Genomic DNA, 21,368 nt, shown 5'->3' with positions numbered 1-21,368 from the left:
AAATCGAAGCTTACAACATAAGGATTAAGAATCAGGTCTTACCTTTCGGAGATTGAACCTGTGTTGGCCGAAATCTTGTCAAAAAAGTCCCAGATTTAAAATTCTCAAATCTCACAAACCATTACGAATTGAAGGAAAAAGACTTCGGATTTGGATTCAATGAGGTCGATTTAGTGGGGAAGGGTAGGTGAGGTGATCAGAAACTCATCGGAACTGGGTTTTCCAGTGAGCCACCATGGTTACCGAAATCCACCACCACCGATGGCGCATCCATTGGTCACTGGCTGCAATTTTTTGTGGAGAGGTAGATCAAGGGATGGGTAAGCCAATGGGACTAGCGGTGTCGAAAGAGGATGACTGGTTTGGGAGAAATCGGTGGTGGAAGGAAACGGATCACTCGCCCAAAAACAGCTCGATCCCGCCATGTCATAGGCGATCTGACCGTGAAATTTGGCCAGTTGGCCGGTTTTTAGGGGTGGGTCACGATGGTGCGGCGCATGTAGGCCATTGGTGGCCAGAAGGTGGTCACCGGTGTAAGGTCGATTCTCCCTCTTTTTCCTCCCTCTCTTCCTTCTTTCTCTCTCCTCTCTCCCCCTTCTCAACCAATCAAAAATGCCACCCGTGGGTGCCACTGTGCACTCATGGGTTGGCCCAGCAAATGACACATGGGTGATACTGTTCACACACACAAATCAATAAATAGTAACTGTTATCTCGGAAAAACTTCATAGGTTCCGTAACTTTCGAACCACATGTCCAAATCAGGTGTGTTGCTAGCCTATGAACTTGTATCGATGAGTACTTTCCAACCATATAGGAGTCAAACCCAAATTTTACAAGAATAAAAAGTCAATTCTGACATCGTCGGACAACTCGGACCTCAACTTGTTTTGCTCATAACTTTTAAACGGTAACTCCGTTTTTTATGTGTTACTAGTCTACAAACTCGGATCGAGGCGTACTTTGAAATGGTGCCTTAGTGAATGCAGAATTCTGAATGGATCAAAAAGTCAAAATTTGACCCCTTTCGTTCAAAGGCATTCAATCTCGGTCAACGTGAAAAAATTCTAGCGTACTGCGTGACAAGGTGTTACATACAAGTCAATAAAAGTCTATGAAATAATTTTGCAGGCATCATCTCATTTACTAACATATCTATCAAGAATATATGTATCATTATTTAATTAATTTATATTCAGTATGTGACGATCCGTTTTGAGAAACACCGTAAATTTTAATTTTTGAGTGGTTTGATTAGGGTTGATCAAGTTTAACTAAATTGAACTTTTAAAAAAGATCAAGTTTGACTTTTTTTTTAAAGATGAAATTTGGCTTTAACCCTTGTACATTTCATAAAGTTCATCGATACAAGTTTGTAAATTGACATAATGTCAAATTCTAATATCTTTAAAATATCACAATTCTGAGAAGTTTTAAGTATCAATATTTTTTTTTTTCATATAAAAAATAATTTAATAACAAAAAAAAGTATTGTAGGAATGGAAAATAACGGGAAACCTTAATAAAAAATTAAAAAAATGCTAACTTAAAAGGAAATAAAATGCATAATTAACATATTTAATTAACTAATAATACATATTTATTAATTTATCAAATTTTATTGATTATGTTAGTTTTTGAATAGTATTAGTTTTTTAATTATATTATATAAATTTATTATAGTTTTAGTTAGTTAAATAAACGAAAATGACTTAGTTGAAAAAAATGTGAAATAAAACTTTGTATTATAATAAAATATTTATTTTTCTTTAGTTAAAGATAAAAAATGAATATCAGCTTTATAATTAAATTGGATGTGTTATATAGCACTTAAAAAATACATGTAAAACAAAAAATAGAAAAGAAAAAAAAATGAAAAAAACTGTTTGTACTAAACTTGTTCTAATGGCAATATGGTAATAAGTTGGAAAACTTATGAGCAATCTTTTTATGTAAATTTGTTTTGTGAAAGTGAAAAGATACGTGTCAGATGAAGAAATGGGAAAGTGTTTGGGCGAGTGAATGGGATGTGTTGCTAGCATTTCTCTGTTTCTCAATCTTCGCTGAGGCCCTCTTTTCTCTCTCTGATTATTTATTGCTCAGTCTGAAAAATCTTGATATTTTTTGTCCTTCTAATCCTTAGAACAAAAGGGACGGTCTGCATGGTCTTGATTTTCTTTATCTTTCGAATCCTCTGAGCAAAAGGGTCAGTCTACATAGTCTCTGGGTGTTTTTCTTTCTTACCCTCCACACGATCTCTCTGTTGCAATTAGAATATGGAGAGATTGGTCTCTCTCCAAGTCTCTTCCAAGCCTCTCCAAAATCTAAGCAAAGCATAGATCAGACCTAAACCCCTCACTCTTCACTTTGCCTAGCTCTCTGTTTTTTTCCATTGTTAATGGCTTCTCTGAGTGTTCCTAAACTTCTAGCCATTTCCACAAATATCGGCGACATTTCCTTAGCTTTCCATCAGAAAACCCCATTTCCACAAATATCGACGATAATGTCGATGTTTTCACGACAATTTAGACAGATATTTTTTCCCTTTGTTGGTGTCGACGCTTGCCGAAATTTGATATTGTAGCTGATATTTCGCTGTTGTCGCTGACTTTTTCTTCGCTGTGTTGGATAAGGTTGTGGTTTGCAAATTTGTGAACTTTATACCAAAGTACAGATAGTTACAGGGCTGTTGAAAGAGCTAGCTTCAAATTGATTGCCTGGTTGATTGCATAGGACAAAGATCAAGAATTTTCTTTGTTGTGATTTTATTTATCTGTATTATTGCTCATGACATTGATGTTGCATCTGACTATTGCTTTTTCATTGGATCGATATAGGCAGCTCTGGTGTTTTCTTGACCAGGAAACTTGCTTGGGAAAAGCATATATTCTTTTATGGGTGAGAGGCTCTTATCCCAGAATCCATGAATTTAATTTGGAGCCGTTAAATTTAATAAATGCCCAACATTAATAATAATAATAATAAATAAAAACCTTACCTTCTCGCTGACTTCATTCCAAAATTTCTCCCAAATTTCAGATTCCATGGTGCTAACTTTATGCCATTTTCTTCTCCTCCACATCCAGGTTTTACGTGCAGCATAACCAACAAATGATACAAAAACAGGGTTTTGTTATGAGGCAAGGGATATGTCTTTCGGATATTATACTTTAATATTTCACAAAATTAGATATATCTATATCTATATATATATATATATATATACAAAAATTCTATGGTGAAGACAGTTCGCATGAGAACTGTAATATTAGTGATGATTTTTCATAGTATTAATGATGGTTTTTTAAAAAATCGTCACTAATACTATGAAAAACCATCATCAATACTATAGTCCATATAAGTACCGTCCGCACCATAAACAAACTGTATATATATATATATATATATTAAACAAAGCGCAAAACCATCAAGAGGCATGTCAACTTTATCAATTATTAGAATCTAATCGATCATATTTATATTTATATATTTAGTTTTTTCTAATGATGAATTTGGAAAGGGCATTCTATCACCAAAATTTAAATTCAAAACTTTAAAAATAAATTAAAGTCATCAGCAAATGATTAGTCTAATAGTCAACACCCATCAAAATTATTACTCTTAATAAATAAATAAAAACTTTAAAAAGAGAGGAAATAAAAGAATATATAAAGAAAATATCCTACAAAAGGCAACAACATCCACAAGATAGACATCAATTGGAGAGTCCGGAATATGAATTGTGAAAATAAGCATGCTACATAAATGATATGAATAATGTTATAAATAAATTACTCTTCAATGATAATGTTAAAAATAGATATTAAGCTGATATTATCTAGACATTTTTCCTTTGTGCTTCTTTAATGACTCTATGTATTTATATGGCACAAGGTTAGTCTATGTGGCATGAATATCTACCTGATATATATTTAATTCAAAAATCGATATTTAATGGTTTTGTTTACATTTCAATTAATTAATGATGTCTCTATTTTTTACTTAGATAAAATAAAAATAATTGTTATGCCTCTGGGTAATTTCCCATCGCCTCGCCGTAGGTGCGTCTAAGGCAGTGCCTTTTAAAAATATAGATGCAGCATGCAAAGGTCTTTTGAAGTTGTTTAATTTTATAATTTTGTTGTTTTCATGATAGAGTAGGTGTACCGCATACCTTAACACTATTAAAAACTATATTGAAAATAGTTTTAAGGATCAAAATTTGAAAAAAACTAAAATTTTAGAATCAAAATGCAAGAACAAAATTGACGCACCAAAATGCAAATGCAAGCATAGTTCAAAAACTAAAAATAACAATAACTCCAGTAATTATTATTATTATTATTATTATTATTTATTTTTTAAAAGTAACATATTATTTTACCATATTTGATGAACAATTTGGTATTTATAGCATTATTAAAAGATAAAAAAGAAAATTTTTAATTGAACTACCAATTTAACTCTATACATTCTTTTATTATTCACTACGCGAAAATTCAGATCTACCGACACTACGAAACAAACACATCTGAAAAAACAAAACCACGACGCTGAGACTAATACGTCGTTAAAATTCCATAAATATACGATGCATTTAAAACTGTCGAAGTCAAACAGTCGGTAAAAACAACAATACGCGACTCTACCTTTCAGCGTCGCTGAATATGCAGCTGAACAAAGTCACCATTAATACTGTGCATATATTTTTTTTCTGAATTGTATTGTTTAAATGCTAGACTCATGCAAAATGATTAACCAACCACTTATTTATGTTTACATAATAACAAAATTTAATTATATGAATACTATAAAAATAGATGAAAATAGGCGATCTTTAAGCAATATAATTGAATTTGTTGTCTAATTATTTAAATTATCATGTACAGTTTATTTACTGTTAATTAAACTTGCACATCTCTTGTATTTTTATTTCTTTTTTTTAAAGATAAAGTGAATAGGCAACACAACAGATTCATTCCACGTTGCCTATTCCCTTTTTTTTTTTTTTAATCAATGTCATTTTCTTTCAACTTCAAATAACTAGTGAAAATATTTAAGCAATACAACTGAGGTGATTTTTTGTTTTTTTGTTTTTTTTTTTTTTTTTTTTTTTTTTTTTAGATAAGGGAAACAAGATTGCTTCATTCCGTGTCACTTGTTCCCCCCTTTTTTTTTTTTTTTAATCAATCTGATTTTCTTTCAACTTTAAATAATCAGTAAAAATATTTAAGTAATATAACTGAGATGGTTTTTTGCTTCTTTTTTTTTTTTTAAAGATATAGGGAACAAGCAACGCAACTGCTTCATTATGTGTCACTTCTTCTCTCTCTCTTTTTTTTAATCAATGTGATTTTCTTTCAACTTTAAATAACCAGTGAAAATATTTAAGCAATATAATTTAAGTGGTTTTTTGTTTTTTACTAAAGATAAAGGGAACAAGCGATGCATTTTTAAAAAAAGAGTTGTCAAATAAAGGAAAAGGTGACACATCGTTCAATAAATGCATCGCCTTTTCTTCTTTTTTTTTCAATTTTTATCTTTACACGTGTACTTTTTTTTTTTTAAATCAATCTAATTTTCTTTCAACTTCAAATAATCAATGAAAATATTTAAACAATATAACTGAGGTGGTTTTTTGATTTTTTTTTTTTTTTAAAGATATAGGGAACAAGCAACGCAACTGCTTCATTATGCGTCACTTGTTCTCTCTCTCTCTCTCTTTTTTTTTAATCAATATGATTTTCTTTCAACTTCAAATAGCCAGTGAAAATATTTAAGCAATATAACTGAAATGGTTTTTCATTTTTTCCTAAAGATAAAGGGAACAAGCAATGCATTTTTAAAAAAAAGAGTTGCCAAATAGAGGAAAAGGCGAAGCATCTTTCAAAAAATGCATCGCCTTTTCTTTTTTTTTTTTTTTTCAATTTTTATCCTTACATGGGTTAATATTTAAGCAATATAGCTGAGGTGGTTTTTTGCTTATTTTTTTTTTTAAAAGATATAGGGAACAAGCAACGCAACTGCTTCATTATGCGTCATTTGTTTTCTCTCTCTCTCTTTTATTTTATTTTTTAATCAATGTGATTTTCTTTCAACTTCAAATAGCCAGTGAAAATATTTAAGCAATATAACTGAAGTGGTTTTTGGTTTTTTCTAAAGATAAAGGGAACAAGCAATACATTTTTAAAAAAAGAGTTGCCAAATAGAGGAAAAGGCGAAGCATCTTTCAAAAAATGCATCGCCTTTTCTTTTTTCTTTTTTTCAATTTTTATCTTTACATGTGTACAAATCCTTGGTTTTTTCTAAAGATAAAGGGAACAAGCAATGCATTTTTAAAAAAAGAGTTGCCAAATAGAGGAAAAGGCGAAGCATCTTTCAAAAAATGCATCGCCTTTTCTTTTTTCTTTTTTTCAATTTTTATCTTTACATGTGTACAAATCCATAAAAAAATAAAAATCAAATAAGGCCATGCCAAGAATTGAACCCAGTTGCTCTTACACTCTCAAAGAATCACTACACCACCAAACCAAATGACTTGAATGTAATAATACAACAAGAACTAGCTTATATAACTGCATCGCCTATTCTTTTTTCTTCTTTTTTTCAATTTTTTTTATTTACACATGCAGAAACCCATAAAAAAATATAATCAAATTGGGCCATACTAAGAATTAAATACAGAACCTCTTACACTCTCAAGGAATCACTACAACACCAGACTAAATGATTTGGATGTAATAATATAATAAGAACTAGCTAATATAGTTTTAGGCGATGCATTCTTTTAACAAAGAGTCGCCAAATAGAGGAAAAGACAATGCATTTTTCAACAACTGCATCACCTTTTCTTTTTTTCTTTTTTTTCCAATTTTTTTATTTACACGTATACAAACCCATGGAAAAAAAAAAAAAAAGGGCCATGCCAAGAATTGAACCTAGAACCTTTTACCCCCTTAAAGAATCATCACACCACCAGATCAAATGTCTTGGATGTAATAATACAACAAGGACTAGTTAATATAGTTTTAGGCGACTCATTGTTTTAACAAGGAAAAGGCGATGCATTTTTCAACAACTGCCTCGCCTATTCTTTTTTTTTTTTTCAATTTTTTTATTTACACATGTACAAACCCATAAAAAGAATAAAATCAGATAGCAGAACCTCTTACACCCTCAAGGAATTACCACACCACCGACCAAATGACTTGGATGTAATAATACAACAAGGACTAACTAATATATTTTAGGGGACTCATTGTTTTAACAAGGAAAAAGCGATGCATTTTTCAACAATTGCGTCGCCTATTCTTTTTTTTTTCTTTCAATTTTTTTGTTTACACATGTACAAACCCATAAAAAAAAATATATATATCAGATAAGGCCATGCAAAGAATTGAACCTAGAACCTCTTACACTCTCAAGGAATCACCACACCACCAAATCAAATGACTTGGATGTCATAATACAAGAAGAAGTAACTAATATAGTTTTAAGCGATGTATTGTTTAAACAAAGAGTCGCCAAATAAACAAAAAGGCGACACATTTTCCAACAAATGCGTCGCCTTTTCACCCAATCAATTTTTACATTTTTTTTAGTTTGAAAGTTATTTTTAGTAATTTTTTTAATTTTGCAAATATGCTTCTTCTTTTTTTAATTTGTAGATGAACAATGAAAAAAACTAGTTAAAGATTAAAAAAAAAAAAAACATGAAATAGGCGACGCATTTTAATGGAATTGCATTACCTGTTCCTTCAATTTTTTTATTTTTTTATTTTTTAAAAAGGCAATTTAATAAACTTTCAATTTTTAAAAACAAGTAAGCTATCATTGAACACAAACACGTGAAAGTTAGGCTCATTTAACATACTTATATAGATAAATTGGTCAATAGATGCTTGTTGAGTTAGAATTCTATATTCGATACCCTATCTCAAATTAGATCTTGAGATATTTGTGTCTCATCTATACACATACATGTGAATATTTGAAAAGAGCATTGACAAAACTATTTTCTGTTTTTAGATCAATAGAATTTATGTTCATTGGATTGCTACATGAATATATTTGTAGATGAACAATTAAAAAACTATTTAAAGATTATAAAGAAAATATAAAAAAAGGAACAGACAATGGTTTTCGACCATAATGCGTCATTGATCCCACAATTCAAGAACAGGTGACCCTTCTTGAAGAAACTGTGTCTCCTGTTCTCTCAATTAAAGAAAATAAAAATTTTAAAAGACATATAAATTTTATAAAGAATAAAGGTATACTTGAAAAACAGAAAAACAAACAGCAATATTCAATATTTTGCTTTGCATTTTTAAAAAATATTTTCAGTGTTTATTTGTAGATGAAAAATAAAAAAATTAATCAAAAAATATGAAATTGAGAGAAAAGGCAACACTTTTAATTGTAAATGTGTCGCCTGTTCTCTTAATTTTAAAAAAAAAAAGAAATATTTTAATACTTGTAACGTTTAAAAGCAAATAAATTGTACTTCAAAAATAAATAATAACTATTAAAAAAAGGAAAAAAATAAAAAGTATCTGGCAACTCTTTTTGCTTTTTATGCATCACCTGTTCTATCAAACTTAAAACAAACAACTTTGTCTGTTGTAAATGCATCGCTTATTCCCCTTTTTTTAAAAAAAAAAATTAAACTTTACAAGATTTTAAAGTAAATAAACTGTACTTGGAAAACAAAATAATTCAACTCCCACTTTGGTAATTTTGTTTCACATATATGAGAAATATTATTAATATTTATTTTTGGATGAAGAATAAAAAACTGATACAAAAATAATGATATTGATGGAACAGGTGACACTTTAAGATGTAAATGCATCGCCTGTTCTCTTAATTTATATATATATAAAATAAAAAAAGAATCTTTAAACGGGTCGCCTTTTTGCCATTTTCTGAAAAAAATTTGTGCGTTTTAATTTTTTTACGCATGCCTTTGAATCCTTTTTCGTTTTTAAAACTATATCAAGTACACTACCTAATAGATATTAGATTTGGAAGCAATCTAAGAAAGATTGAAGAATGGGATATTTCAGGTTTCATTTTTCATTTGCCTACATTGCCGTCGAGAAGCTGGCTTTCTCTGTGTCGCCTTCATGATTTCTGGATTTCTTCTTTCTTCATCTTTATCGCTTAGGTGAGTTTCTTTTTTCTTTGCGGTTGGTGGAGACATGTGGTGGGTTGGTTTTTTTTTTTTTTCTTTTTTTCCATTTTAACAACAGGTTAGGTTCGTTGGGTTTTATTAATCTTGCTTTTGTAGATATTTTGTTTGTGATATTGCTTGACATTGTTTCGTTAAGTTTAATAAGTATTTTATGTTGAATATCAACTTGATTCGAGATGGTCTGTTGTTTTAACTTCACCACAACATCGTACTTTTTTTAAAGAAGATGTTCTTGGAGATACTATGATGGCTCACAATCCATTTGTCATATAGTTGTCAAGTATCGATGAAAATGATAATGAGGATGAATGTGAGAGTGGCTATGTTTGTAATAACTATGAAAGAATATGGATAAACAATATCTTCTAAATAAATTAGTACATATATTTATTAATTTATGTTTTATTCATTTAATTGTTTTTTTGATCCTCTTCATTATGTGTTTTCCATTTTTAATTAGGAGAAATGTGGCTCGCCAAATCTTAAGAACAATGGTAATACTCCTTAAATTTTTATTTACTAAATTACAAATTTAATACTGATTAATATTTATTTATTTTGCATAAGTGTTAATAAACTTTTTAATTTTTCCATATGCAGTATGAGGGTGTAATATCGTCAACAAGAGGATGTCAACTTCCATCTCAATGAGTATGCATTCATGGAAGTTTAATTAATATTGAATTTGCTTTTGCACATACAATAGTTTACCAAATTATGTAAAAATATGTTAATGAGATAATATTTAATTTATTTGATAATTATTTTGTTATAAAAAAATATTTATTTTAAATTTTTATATTCTAATTATTTTGGATGAAGCTAGTTTTGGTTTTTTTTTTAAATTTTTACTATTTTAATCAATTTTCACAAAATTTAAAAAAAGCAAATTTAAAAAATAAATAAATAAATAAAGGGCGACGCATTAAAAAACAGTTGCTAATAGATTTTTTAGCGACTGTTTCATACAGCGTCGCTAAATAATGCATCGCTATAAGTGGAAATCAAATATGACGCATTGTTGAAAGCATCGCTAAAAATATTATTGAAAATCTGACGCATTTGATAAATACGTCGCTAAAAGTGCGTCGCTAAAAATCTAATAAAAACTCTAATGCATTTGATAAATGCGTCGCTAAAAATCTGATCGAAAATCTAACGCATTTGATAAATGCGTCGCTAAAAGTCTAGATGCGTTGCTAAAAACTTTAAAATAGGTGACTCTATTAATGCGTCGCGACAGGATGTCAGGCGACACAGCATAATATGTCTGTCTTTATTTTGTGCGACGCATTAATTGCGTCATTTATCAAAGCGAATCTAGTAGTGATTAATTTACTAAAATGTCCTCACCTTCTCGTTCTTCACTCCTCTATTTAACTAAAATGCCTTTATGTCTCTTACCAAGATGAGTGGTGATTTATTATCCCTTTTCTATTTTAAATATTTCAAACTTCACTTAGCAAGCAATGAATTTGAAGACAAAAGTCAGGAATATGAAACAAGAAACTGAGTTTTCTAATAAATATGGTTTAACTTAAAAATATGGCAATGGAAAAGACTGCTCGAAAAATCATGGAGTGGGCGAGCAATCAAGTTTTCAAAGTGGGATTGTTTGTAATGAAGAAACAATTATAAGATGATACGACATTTCTATGGGTCTAGAGTTTATGTTCTTTTCTTTTCTCTTTGTTTTTTTTTTCATAAAAAAAAACAGAGAAATGGTACTCATGCGGTGGGAGGACCGCCAAAGGCATACCGTAAATCGGCGACCTGACCTGGCCACATGCCGCTGGTGATTCCTTTTACTGCTGGTGGCTATTGGTGGAATGGAAAAGGTTAGGCTAGGTAAAATCTAATTCAAAAGGATAAAAGAAGAAGGAGATACAGATGTTTTGGTAAATTCAAAGTCAATGGGACTGTATAAAGTGGTTATGGAATTGCAAAATGAACTCGTCTATAAAAAAGAAAAATTACTCATATATATATATATATATATATTCATATATACACACAGTCAGTTTCTTATTAGATAGATTTTCCATGAGTCTCCACTTATGGCTATGGGTGTATTATGTACATACACATCGGTTTGGTGCCGATCAAGAATCAAGAATGTACAGATAAACAAGAGAAAACTTTGATAGAACAGAGTGATAAACTTCATAGTTTGGGACATATACAAACCGCATGTGTTTTATTTTATAGAGCAAGATGCAATTTCCCCCAAAGAACAATACTTTTACTCATGCCCCAGAACAGAAACAGAGAAAATGAAACATGTACATGATCAAACCAAATACTAAAAACAACCATAAGAAAGATCTTACATAGTTATGGCGGAAATAAAATTCGTGATCCTATCGGGGATCGACATGCACAAAGTGCAGGGTATCCTGATAGGCGTTTATATTTGCACTAGATTGAGCTGGCTAAATCTCTCCGTCCCATAGTTCTTCAAGAAACTTGGGATTAGTTCCATCTCCAAGAGCATCAAGGTTCACTTTCTTCTGTGGGAGTTGACTGATCTTGTGAAGATCCTCTTGTGTAAGTTCCCAATCAAAGATATCCAAGTTCTCTTTCAACCTATCCTTGCTGTAGCTCTTGGGCACTGAAGTTGCTCCTTGCTGATATATCCATCTAAGAGAAACCTGCCATTCCAAACCAAAAAGTACCATATATCATCCTCTATTAACTCATTTATTCAGATACTAATCAAAAGAGGGAAGTACACAAATTATGAAAATTTTAAGAACCTGAGCAACGGATTTTCCGTGAGCCTTTGCTATGTCATCCAGAACTTGGTTGTCCATAACATTATTGGATCCCCATGCTGTGCCTTTGGCTCCCAGTGGAGAGTAGGCAGTGACTATGATATTGTTGGTCTTGCAGAAATCTATGAGCTTCTTCTGCTGCCATGTTGGGTTCATCTCCACCTTTTTATAACCCCCCAATACACAATGTAATTTAATCAACCATATATCTAATTTTCATAATTTGAGCTGAAAAGAAAAAAAAAATGAACGGTCACCTGATTCACAGAAGGTGGGATTTTAGCGCATGAGAGCAAGTTTTGAAGCTTCTTCATAGTGAAATTGCTGACTCCAATGGATCTGGTAAGCCCAAGTCTCTGGCTTTCTTCCATGTCTGCCCAAACAGAGTTGTAGTCCAGTGGCATAACATCCTCCTCTTTTATAGGGTATTCCAGTTTTCCAGGTTTGGCACTGAAGGGCCAGTGAACAAGATAGAGATCTAGGTACTCCAGCTGAAGATTCCTGGAATCCAAACAGAAACTCATTCACACTCAATAATCCACAAAGCTTTGAAAGAAAGAAAAATATAAATAAATGAAATATAGTGTCTTAATTTGAAAAGTGTATGTATGTTAATATCTCACTGAAGGGATTTCTTCAGAGCTGGGATAACAAGGCTGGGATGGGCATCACTGCACCACAGTTTGGTAGTGATAAAGAGCTCGTTCCGAGAACCCACAAGGCCCTGTTTGAGAGCTTCGGCTATGGCTTCCCCAAGTGCCTGTTCAGACCCATATATAGCAGCTGTATCGAAATGGCGGTAACCAAGCTTGATGGCCTCCAAGACTGCAGTTTTCAAAAGATCTGAGTCTGACCTAAAGGAAGCCGTTCCAAAGCCGAGAACCGGCATGCCACGGTGGCCAACAGAGGAGCTCAGAACCACAATTGGGATACATTCAGACCCTGCAGCAGTCATTTTCCGTCTCTAGGGTTATGTAGTTTTAGTAACTAATGTCAGATAAGGGTGTGGTTAACAAATTGGTGAGATTTATAGTGAGTTCCAAGCTAAAAATGATCGTTCAAATTGCTTTCTTGCATTATCGCATTACTTCTTTATGAGACCCGTGTCGCGGCTCTATCCGCCGCCAGAAATCTGGTTTGGAATAATCTGCATACATTCGTCTTTTTTTTGCATTATTGCATTACTTTTTCATGGGACCCGTGTCCGCGGCTCTATCTGCTGCCATTTCAGAAAATCCAATATGCAAGGATTAGAAGAAGACAAATGTTAATATCATCATCAAGAAAAAAAGGAAGACAGGGTTATGGGGTCGGGCGGCGGCGGGGGGGGGGGGGGGGGGCCGGGGGGGGCGCCGGGGGTGTGTGGAAAAGTTTTATATTGACTTCGTTACCGAGAAAAGGAAAATATGTTACGATTTATAAGTTACAAAAATAGAGAACGAGAAAGAGACAGGGGTTTCTGAAAATAGAGGAAGAAAGATATTTCGAAAAGCACCAAAACCTATACGCCTTATAAGCTTCTCTAATCTACAAACGGAGACACTGTTTGGGTTTGCTTTGGGTTTTCTTTGAACAAAAATAAAAAGAGCACAAAAGAGAACATGTTGATGGGTTTACTACAAAGCTATTATATTACCAAATGCTATTATATTATTTTAAGCCTATTTTTAATATTTACTACATAGCATTTTTATTTTATTTTTATTCTGTTTTAAACGCTATTATCAAGAGCTATGAAAAAACATGAACATGTTGTAGTGAAGACTCCTTCATGTCAATCCATATGACCCCACTCAAAATACCTCTCCCTTATCTCATCTGTCTTGTGATAGACATTCTCATGAGCCTTCACGTCAGACTCCGAAAGCAATAACCTACCCTGCTGGCAATTCTGATAAGGCATCATCATCCTTGCAATCGAATACACCATCCCCACCTAAGATAATTTATAATGTGAGAACTCGGTCCCTTAACCACATTTTTAAACCTAAAATAAACATGTTTGTAGCTACTACACACACTCCAGCTCTTGAAACCAAACCAAAAACAGCTGCCAAAAAATCTCGTTTCACCAAAATGTTGTTGGAAGCAAGTGGATATTCCTAATAAAATGACACCCACATGGTTCAATTCATAGGTAGAAAGCTTGTTTAGTGGCGAAAGGCTTCCATCAACGACCTACTTTTGACAAGTCTAAGACATATTCCATCCCTTGGATGTAAATAATGCTTTCCCGAATGGACCACTGGAGGAAGAAGTCTTCATGCATCAACCTTAAGGATTTATTGACTCAAAACATGTGTTTGTAAACTCAAAAGAGGCCATCTGTGGCCTCAACTCAAACAGGCACCTCAAGCATGGAACACAACACTAAAGGGATTTCTTCTTCAGTTTGGTCTTAAGAATTCCTATACGGATACCTCACTTTTATTCTATAATAATAATGGATGCACACTATATCTATCTGTGTAGGTGGACAACATTATTATCACTGAGAATAGTCCTAATTTTTTAAAGGAATCTGTTCAATCACTTTCTGACCATTTCTCTCTGAAGGATCTTGGACATCTTCATTATTTTCTTGGTGTAGAGGTCCTTTCATCTAAATCAGATTTGTTACTCTCTCAATAAAAAGTATATAGTTGATTTACTAGAAAAGACTAATGTGGTTGAAGAAAAGGTAGTCTCCATGCCACAGTCACCTTCTGGATTGCTGTTTGTCCATGTTGGATCCGGCCTTCCAAGTGAAACCAAATATAGGCGGGTTGTTGGATGCTTACAGTGTCTATCCATCACTCAGCCAAGCATAGCCTTTCCTGTTAACAAGCTTGCCCAGTTCATGCACAAGCCAACTGATATTCCCTGGCGTGCAGTTAAATGTTTGTTGCATTATCTCAAAGGAACAAGCAATCTTGGATTCTTTTTAAAACGTTCAACTTCTCTTATTTTGCACGTAAGCCTTTTCAGACGCTGATTAGGTGGACGATCATTGACGATAGATGTTTAACTACAGCTTACATTGTTTTTCTTGGTGGTAATCCAATTTCTTGGACATCTAAGAAGCGGAAGTTGGCATCCAAATCTTCAACCGAAGCTGAATACCAAGCATTAGCATACGACATAGCTAAGCTATGTTGGAAAGAGTCACCACTGAAGGAGCTGGGTGTCATTCTTCAATCTTCACCTATGCTATATAGTGACAATCTTGGTGCCTCCTACTTATGCTTCAATCCACTGTTTCATTCCAAGATGAAACATGTAGATGCTGATTTTCACTTTGCACGTGAAAGGGTTGCTTCAGGATCATTGCACATTGCTCATGTTTAGTAGTGGAGATCATATGGCAAATATTCTGACAAAGCCACTTTCACACAAACCCTTTCTTGCATACAAGTCCAAGCTTGGTCTTCAAGAATGACCACTAAACTTGAGGGGGCATAGTAGATTATACTCCCCACTTGTCTTAAAGTTATTGGTAACAACTTTTTGTTGTAGTTTAGATATATATGGTTTCATGTATTTATCCTTGTAACACCCGTATAGATATGTACTAGGTTTTACTCATTCAAGAAACAAAGTTTTTTCATAGTTTGTGTTCATCTCTATTACAGAATTATAGTTGGACAGTATCGGCCAAGTTAAGCATTAATTAACAAGAAGCAGCTTCCATTCCTTAAACGAAAGTTTCTGCTTCTAACTAGCTTGATCCCTACACTATTACCACAAATTAACACATATATGAGAATCAACACCTTTGTTAACTAGAAACTGAGGAGAGTTCTGGATGGTTTTTTTTTTTTTTTTTTTTTTTTTTTTTTTTTTTTGGGGTGTGTGTGTAATGTATGGTGTGCAGTTACCAATAAGAATCTCCATTGGAACCAACTCCTCCAAAGGGGCCGGGAGCTTCACCATTTTGTTGTTTTATTTGGGGGTGGGTGAATTTACTTATTTATTTTCTGCATTGATTGATCTTGTGAGTATATGGAAGAAACGTAAAGACTCTGTTTAGGCAGGGAAATATGTCCTGTTTGCCTCTATTTAGTAATGGTAATCAAGGCCACAAATCATACATTTATTATGTGAAGAGGGGAAGAATATGTTCTTATTTCTCATAAAAACAATGTATATATATATATATATATATTCTTCTTCTTTTTGTTATATAACAGGGTAAATGTGACTACTTACACACAGAATAACCATAGCTTTGCCCGTGGGTGATTTTCGATTCTTAAGCTATTAATAATTGAAAATTTTCCTTTGTGATATTTCAATTGAATGAATCTAGATCTGATCTTGAGAAAGGAAAGATGCTGTTAATCACCTAAATTCTACTTTAAGATCATTCCACATAAAACAATTAGGCATCTATAATCTATTATCTGTGCCATGATGCAACTACGATGCAGTAAATGCTAAATGAGGAATCATAACCTGTCTTTCATTACTTTCACCAAAAAAAAGAAAAAATCTCTTTCATTACCTTGGAAACTCCCTGATAAACACTTTTTGGGTTTAATTATAATTAATTCATGCAAGTTTTAGTTTATTCTCTTATTTCGTGTTGACATTATCTACAGTAAAAAGAAAAAGGTGCTACATTTTTTTGGTTCCCTCTTGGATTCTTCACCCCCAATTTGTTTTAGCTAGAGTGATCATCCATTTTAATATTTTACTGATCCTTGTCTTTATAACATTTCCAAGCTTCATGTTCTAACAGTTTTCACAACTTTTTTCCATTTAAAAGGAATAATATATCACCATCCAAGATTCTACTGTCATGTGCTTCCTTTTTTTTTTTTTTGGCTTCCTATATTAATTTTTAAGATACATAGGAGATGTCACATATTTCAAACACATAGTTAATGGTTATATGATTCCAATTATCAAGATTGTGAAATCTCACATGATATCGATCAACAGCTAACGGTTGAAAATAAATGTACTTTGCATTTTGCAACCCCCATCAGTATTTATAATGAAATTCTACCGACCACTGAAAATTAAATTAAAAATTATGGTCAATTATGGTCGTTTACCTAAAAAAAAAAACAAAAAAACTTAAATCGATATTATGGGGTGTTGCAGGTCATGTGCATGTACTTTTGTTCTTTTTCATTTCCGTATGGAGTCGTATTCCACCACCTTACTTTCCCATGTGGCCAGCTCTAATGACTCTCTGTAAAGTTTCTTCTTTCTTTTTTGTTTTTTTTTTTTTTTTTTATATGATGAATATCTGTAAAGTTTCTTCATTCCATGAAAAGAAAGCAACCTTATTTATTATTTGACAAAAGAAGCTATAAAATTTTAAACATTTACAGCAAACAACCTGGATTCTTTTTCTTTTTCTTTTTCTTTTTCTTTTTCTTTTTTTATTAAATTCACTTTCTTGTTTATTTTACTTTCTCTTTTTATGCATAAATTTTACAGTTTTTTTTTTTTTTTTTTTCCTTAAATGCATTGAACATGGTACCCGACCAAATTATGCAATCCAAGCAAAACAATATGGCCTGCCATGATTTTGGGAAATCCAACTCATCAAAGTGTAATTGGGAATAAACAATTATCAAAAGGCTCTGTTTTTGTTAACTAAATCTATTCTTTATCCAATTTAGATTTGAAGGTGATAATGAAGAATATATACAAAATTTTTAATTTCCGTAATTGCAAATATACAAATTGCCAATGAAAAATGATGTTAATAAAAATGAAGAATCAACTACTTCTGGCTTCTAATTTTCATGAATTACAATTCAAACTGTTTCAGAATTCTATCGAAAAAAATCTTTCAAAGTGTTTATCATATTCAAACGACAAAATAATAATAATAATAAATAAATAAATAAAAGCATATAATCCTGCTCCCCCAGAATTGCATAGATGTGAAAAGGGAGTATGTGTAATTATTCTGCACCTTATTTACACTAAATAAAATTACAGATGAAAAGGATTTGATTAGCACCATTTTCACCAAATTACAAAAGATACATATGAACCATTTTGATCGGACCATATACGATTTTAATCATCGATCCCCATCTGAAATCATTTGCTAGAAAGCTTTTTCATTTTTTTTTTCCTTTCCATTTGATGATCAACAACGGTATCAAAACGGTCCATTAAATAAGATTACAAAACTATCTTTCACAGATCTCAACTGGGTTAATTTTCTCAGATATTTCTTGAACACAGAGAAGGTGGACAGGGATAACTCATCATCTTGTGAATATATATATATATATATATATACTGAAAATTACCAAACCATCCCTATTCTTCAAAGTTGATCATCACCAAATTAAATTAAACTCAAACCTTGATGATGAAAGTAGTGTGATGATGATCTTCTTCCTCCTCCTCTTCCTCACACAAACCCAATTGATGATTATTAGTACAACTCTTCCCCACCATGGCAGGAGAAGAAGAAGGCGACGAATTCGGGGAAGCCACAAGAGACAAACAACCTTCGCTCCAAGCCCTTCTCATTGGATAAGAAACGTTTTTACTCTTTTGCCATCCATGAGAGCAATGGTTTCGAGATTTATGGAGAGCGCAGCTGCAGTTGCGGTGGTAAGGCCGTCGTTCGATTCCGGTATCGCATCCGGCTATGGAGCCGTCGAAGACACATCGGAAAACCCCATCGCCGGGTGCGGCAGCTCCGGTGGCCATAAAATATGATGGGAGTAGCCACCCACAAAAAAAAGAGACCCACCGAAATGGAAAGGAAAGTTGGGGTTGGTTTTTTAAAAAGGCCAATGGTGGGTATTCTATACAAGGCAGTTGAAATGGTAGTTATATAGTGAATGAAAAAATAAATAAATAAATAAATAAAATAAATTGGAGCGATAGAACAGTTGGTTGTCGGCACGCGGCATATGCGGCATTTTAAAGCTGTGTGTGTGCGTGTGTGTGTGTGGAGGGCGTGTCTTGTGGAGTTGGGTTTCATTAGGACTTAGTACACATTTATGTTTTTTTCTTTTTATTGTTTAACCGCGTTAAAGTTTGTAGCCAAGAATTAGGAGAGAAATTTGGTGGTTTAAGTTACCGACAAACTACACTCTTATGTTAGACCCAAATACAACAAATTCACCATTTCTTTTTTTTTTCTTTGTTTTTTCATTTTTTTTTTTTTGAGTGTAAATTTTTGTTGCATATATGAAAAAGGGCATTGTGATTATCGATTGGAATAAAAAAAAAATTGAAAAAAAAAAAGGTACTTTTTGCCGTACATATATGTAACAGTAGTGTAGTTTTCATAGGTTCTTTCAATGCTTCATGGGTTGGTTCTATGGAATAATAATGGAATTGCGTTTAGGAATTTTATTTTAGAATTTTTTATCAGCTGATTTTCAGAGATAAGTTATGTGAAATATTGTTTCACATATATTGTATCCAATAATTTATTTTTTTAATATGTATATAAATATATATATATATGTTAAATTGGAAGAGAGAAAATTTTGAATTCCATACTTGCTCAAACCCAAAATCAGTGGTCAATGTTATATGTATTGTCCCAAAGAAATATTGATATTCACTTGGACGTGATAAAAGAGGAGAAAAAAAATATGTATTGATATATATATAGTCTGTATATATTGCATACGTTTATATATTTTTATCATGTGTATTTCCGTAAAAACAATAATTTTTTTAAAAATTATTATTAATATTATCATATAGAAATAAATATTGATGATAATTTTTTAAAAATCGTGATTTTTAAAAAGATCATCTGCACCATAACACGATACGGACTGTCCGCACCATAAAATTTCATTTTATATATATATTGTTCGTAATAAAATAAAATACTATGTATGCATAATATTACTTTGATTTTTGTACCTTTTGTTTTATTTAATCAAAGTCTAATTCCTGTCAAAGGCTGGCAAGGGCACACCACACAGCCCAGCTAATTTCAAATTTGTTATAACCCCTCAAGTGGTCCAGAAACTTTATCAATATTGGATAAGTCAAATGATTGAAAACAACAATTTTGAGGTTTATCAAATTGTAAGAAGAAAAAAACATCTTAGAATTTGTCTCTGATACACATGAACCATTTATGAGCATTTTGCTCAAGTTATTTGTGATGTGTGTTTGGAATATCCTCAGTTTGGCGCAGACCCTACACAAACTCCAAGCCAGTTTTGTTTTTTTTAGGGTTTCTAATACTTTTTCCCAGAAAAAAACAAAGATATTTGTATTTATAAAAACAAGTTTAACATTTGTATCTATACGGCGTATAATATTCAGTTTTTCGATCTCTTTTACTTGTCAGATTGAAATTTGATCGATTTAAATTGGGGGATTTTAAGGCAAAATGGAAGAGAAATTGTGTTTGCTTACTTGTCAAGTTGAAATTTGATTCTTATTGAGTATTTCAGATACATAATAGGACAGATTGATACATGTAGAAAACACATTTTGCATTTTGGTGGTTTATTCCAAATTCTCACCTACTGTATTACATTCAAAATTTGTACTTCATGTTGTAATATGAATATTGATTTACACAAAAATTAATTAAACGGACTTATTTATTTAAAATTTCATGTTTAATTAATTATTATTTAGTTTTTTTATCTTTAATTATTATTTAGTTTATCAACGGAGTTCCACACATGTGCCATAAGTATAGTTTTTATAAGAATTCATTTTATTTAAATGAAACAAATAATTATTTTATTTTCCCACCATTTAAAATTTTATAACCTGGCTTTAGAAAATAAAACAAATAAATAGAGAAACCGTTTGCTTGACAATTGCGTAACTCTTTTAGTCTTCAACGACCTATAATTATTAGTATAAATTAATATTATATATATTATGATTTTTGAAGGTATATATATATATATTATTTAAAGATCTAAACAAGCAATTTAACAAACAATATTGCAATATCATTAGCGACGACCAATTGTTTATTTATTATACATAGTGGATGCTAGTAATCCTATTCCTATCCCAACGTCAGTTCCTTCAATTAAATGGTGCCATGTTATTTCTAAAACTAAAAGAGAAAAATATATATAATAACCATCTTTTAAATATGATAATAAAATATGGTAAATCATTCTAAATTATAGGTTCGTGGAAAAGGCTTGTGCTATGGATTGCGATTTTAGTGTTTGTTTGGAAGGTGAGATTGGGCTAATACTATTTTACATCTCATCCAATAAATTTGGTTAAATACATTGTTCTTTCACACGAACATTTTTTCTATCTCCACTTCATTTCACATAAAATTTACAAAAATATTTTCACCAATTTTTGGTGGATTTCAGCTAAACAATATTAAAAGTCCATTTAGTACAGTTGATAAAAGTAAAACTTTTATTTATAGCATTTTTCATAATAAAACTTTTTATAAATTTTTTTTATTAAAAAACTAA

At 31.8% G+C, this 21,368-nt stretch overlaps 2 protein-coding genes across 2 annotated transcripts; both read right to left on the bottom strand.

Annotated features, from left to right (window-relative positions):
• Positions 1-11,314: 11,314 nt before the first annotated feature.
• On the bottom strand, positions 11,315-13,202 carry LOC107427735 (non-functional NADPH-dependent codeinone reductase 2). Its single transcript, XM_016038119.4, has 4 exons — positions 12,594-13,202; positions 12,228-12,471; positions 11,953-12,132; positions 11,315-11,847 (listed from the first exon to the last, which is right to left on the bottom strand). Exons 1-4 carry the CDS (start codon positions 12,923-12,925, stop codon positions 11,629-11,631), a joined length of 975 nt encoding a protein of 324 aa, XP_015893605.2. The 5' UTR covers positions 12,926-13,202; the 3' UTR covers positions 11,315-11,628.
• Positions 13,203-17,823: 4,621 nt separating this feature from the next.
• Positions 17,824-18,753, bottom strand: LOC125423919 (uncharacterized). The gene has a single exon (XM_048479802.2). It carries the CDS (start codon positions 18,637-18,639, stop codon positions 18,280-18,282), a length of 360 nt encoding a protein of 119 aa, XP_048335759.1. The 5' UTR covers positions 18,640-18,753; the 3' UTR covers positions 17,824-18,279.
• Positions 18,754-21,368: the final 2,615 nt, after the last annotated feature.

The sequence above is a fragment of the Ziziphus jujuba genome, chromosome 1 (genome assembly GCF_031755915.1).
Source record: "Ziziphus jujuba cultivar Dongzao chromosome 1, ASM3175591v1".
NCBI lineage: Eukaryota > Viridiplantae > Streptophyta > Magnoliopsida > Rosales > Rhamnaceae > Ziziphus > Ziziphus jujuba.
Note: the sequence above shows the minus strand (reverse complement) of the source record. Positions and strands in the feature narration are given on the sequence as shown.

Coding starts and splice junctions, on each gene's coding strand:
- LOC107427735 (XM_016038119.4), bottom strand. CDS start 12,925: ATGACTGCTGCAGGGTCTGAATGTATCCCAATTGTGGTTCTGAGCTCC. Junction 12,472..12,593: donor GCTCTGAAGAAATCCCTTCA/GTGAGATATTAA, acceptor TTTGGATTCCAG/GAATCTTCAGCTGGAGTACC. Junction 12,133..12,227: donor TCCCACCTTCTGTGAATCAG/GTGACCGTTCAT, acceptor GGTTATAAAAAG/GTGGAGATGAACCCAACATG.
- LOC125423919 (XM_048479802.2), bottom strand. CDS start 18,639: ATGGCCACCGGAGCTGCCGCACCCGGCGATGGGGTTTTCCGATGTGTC.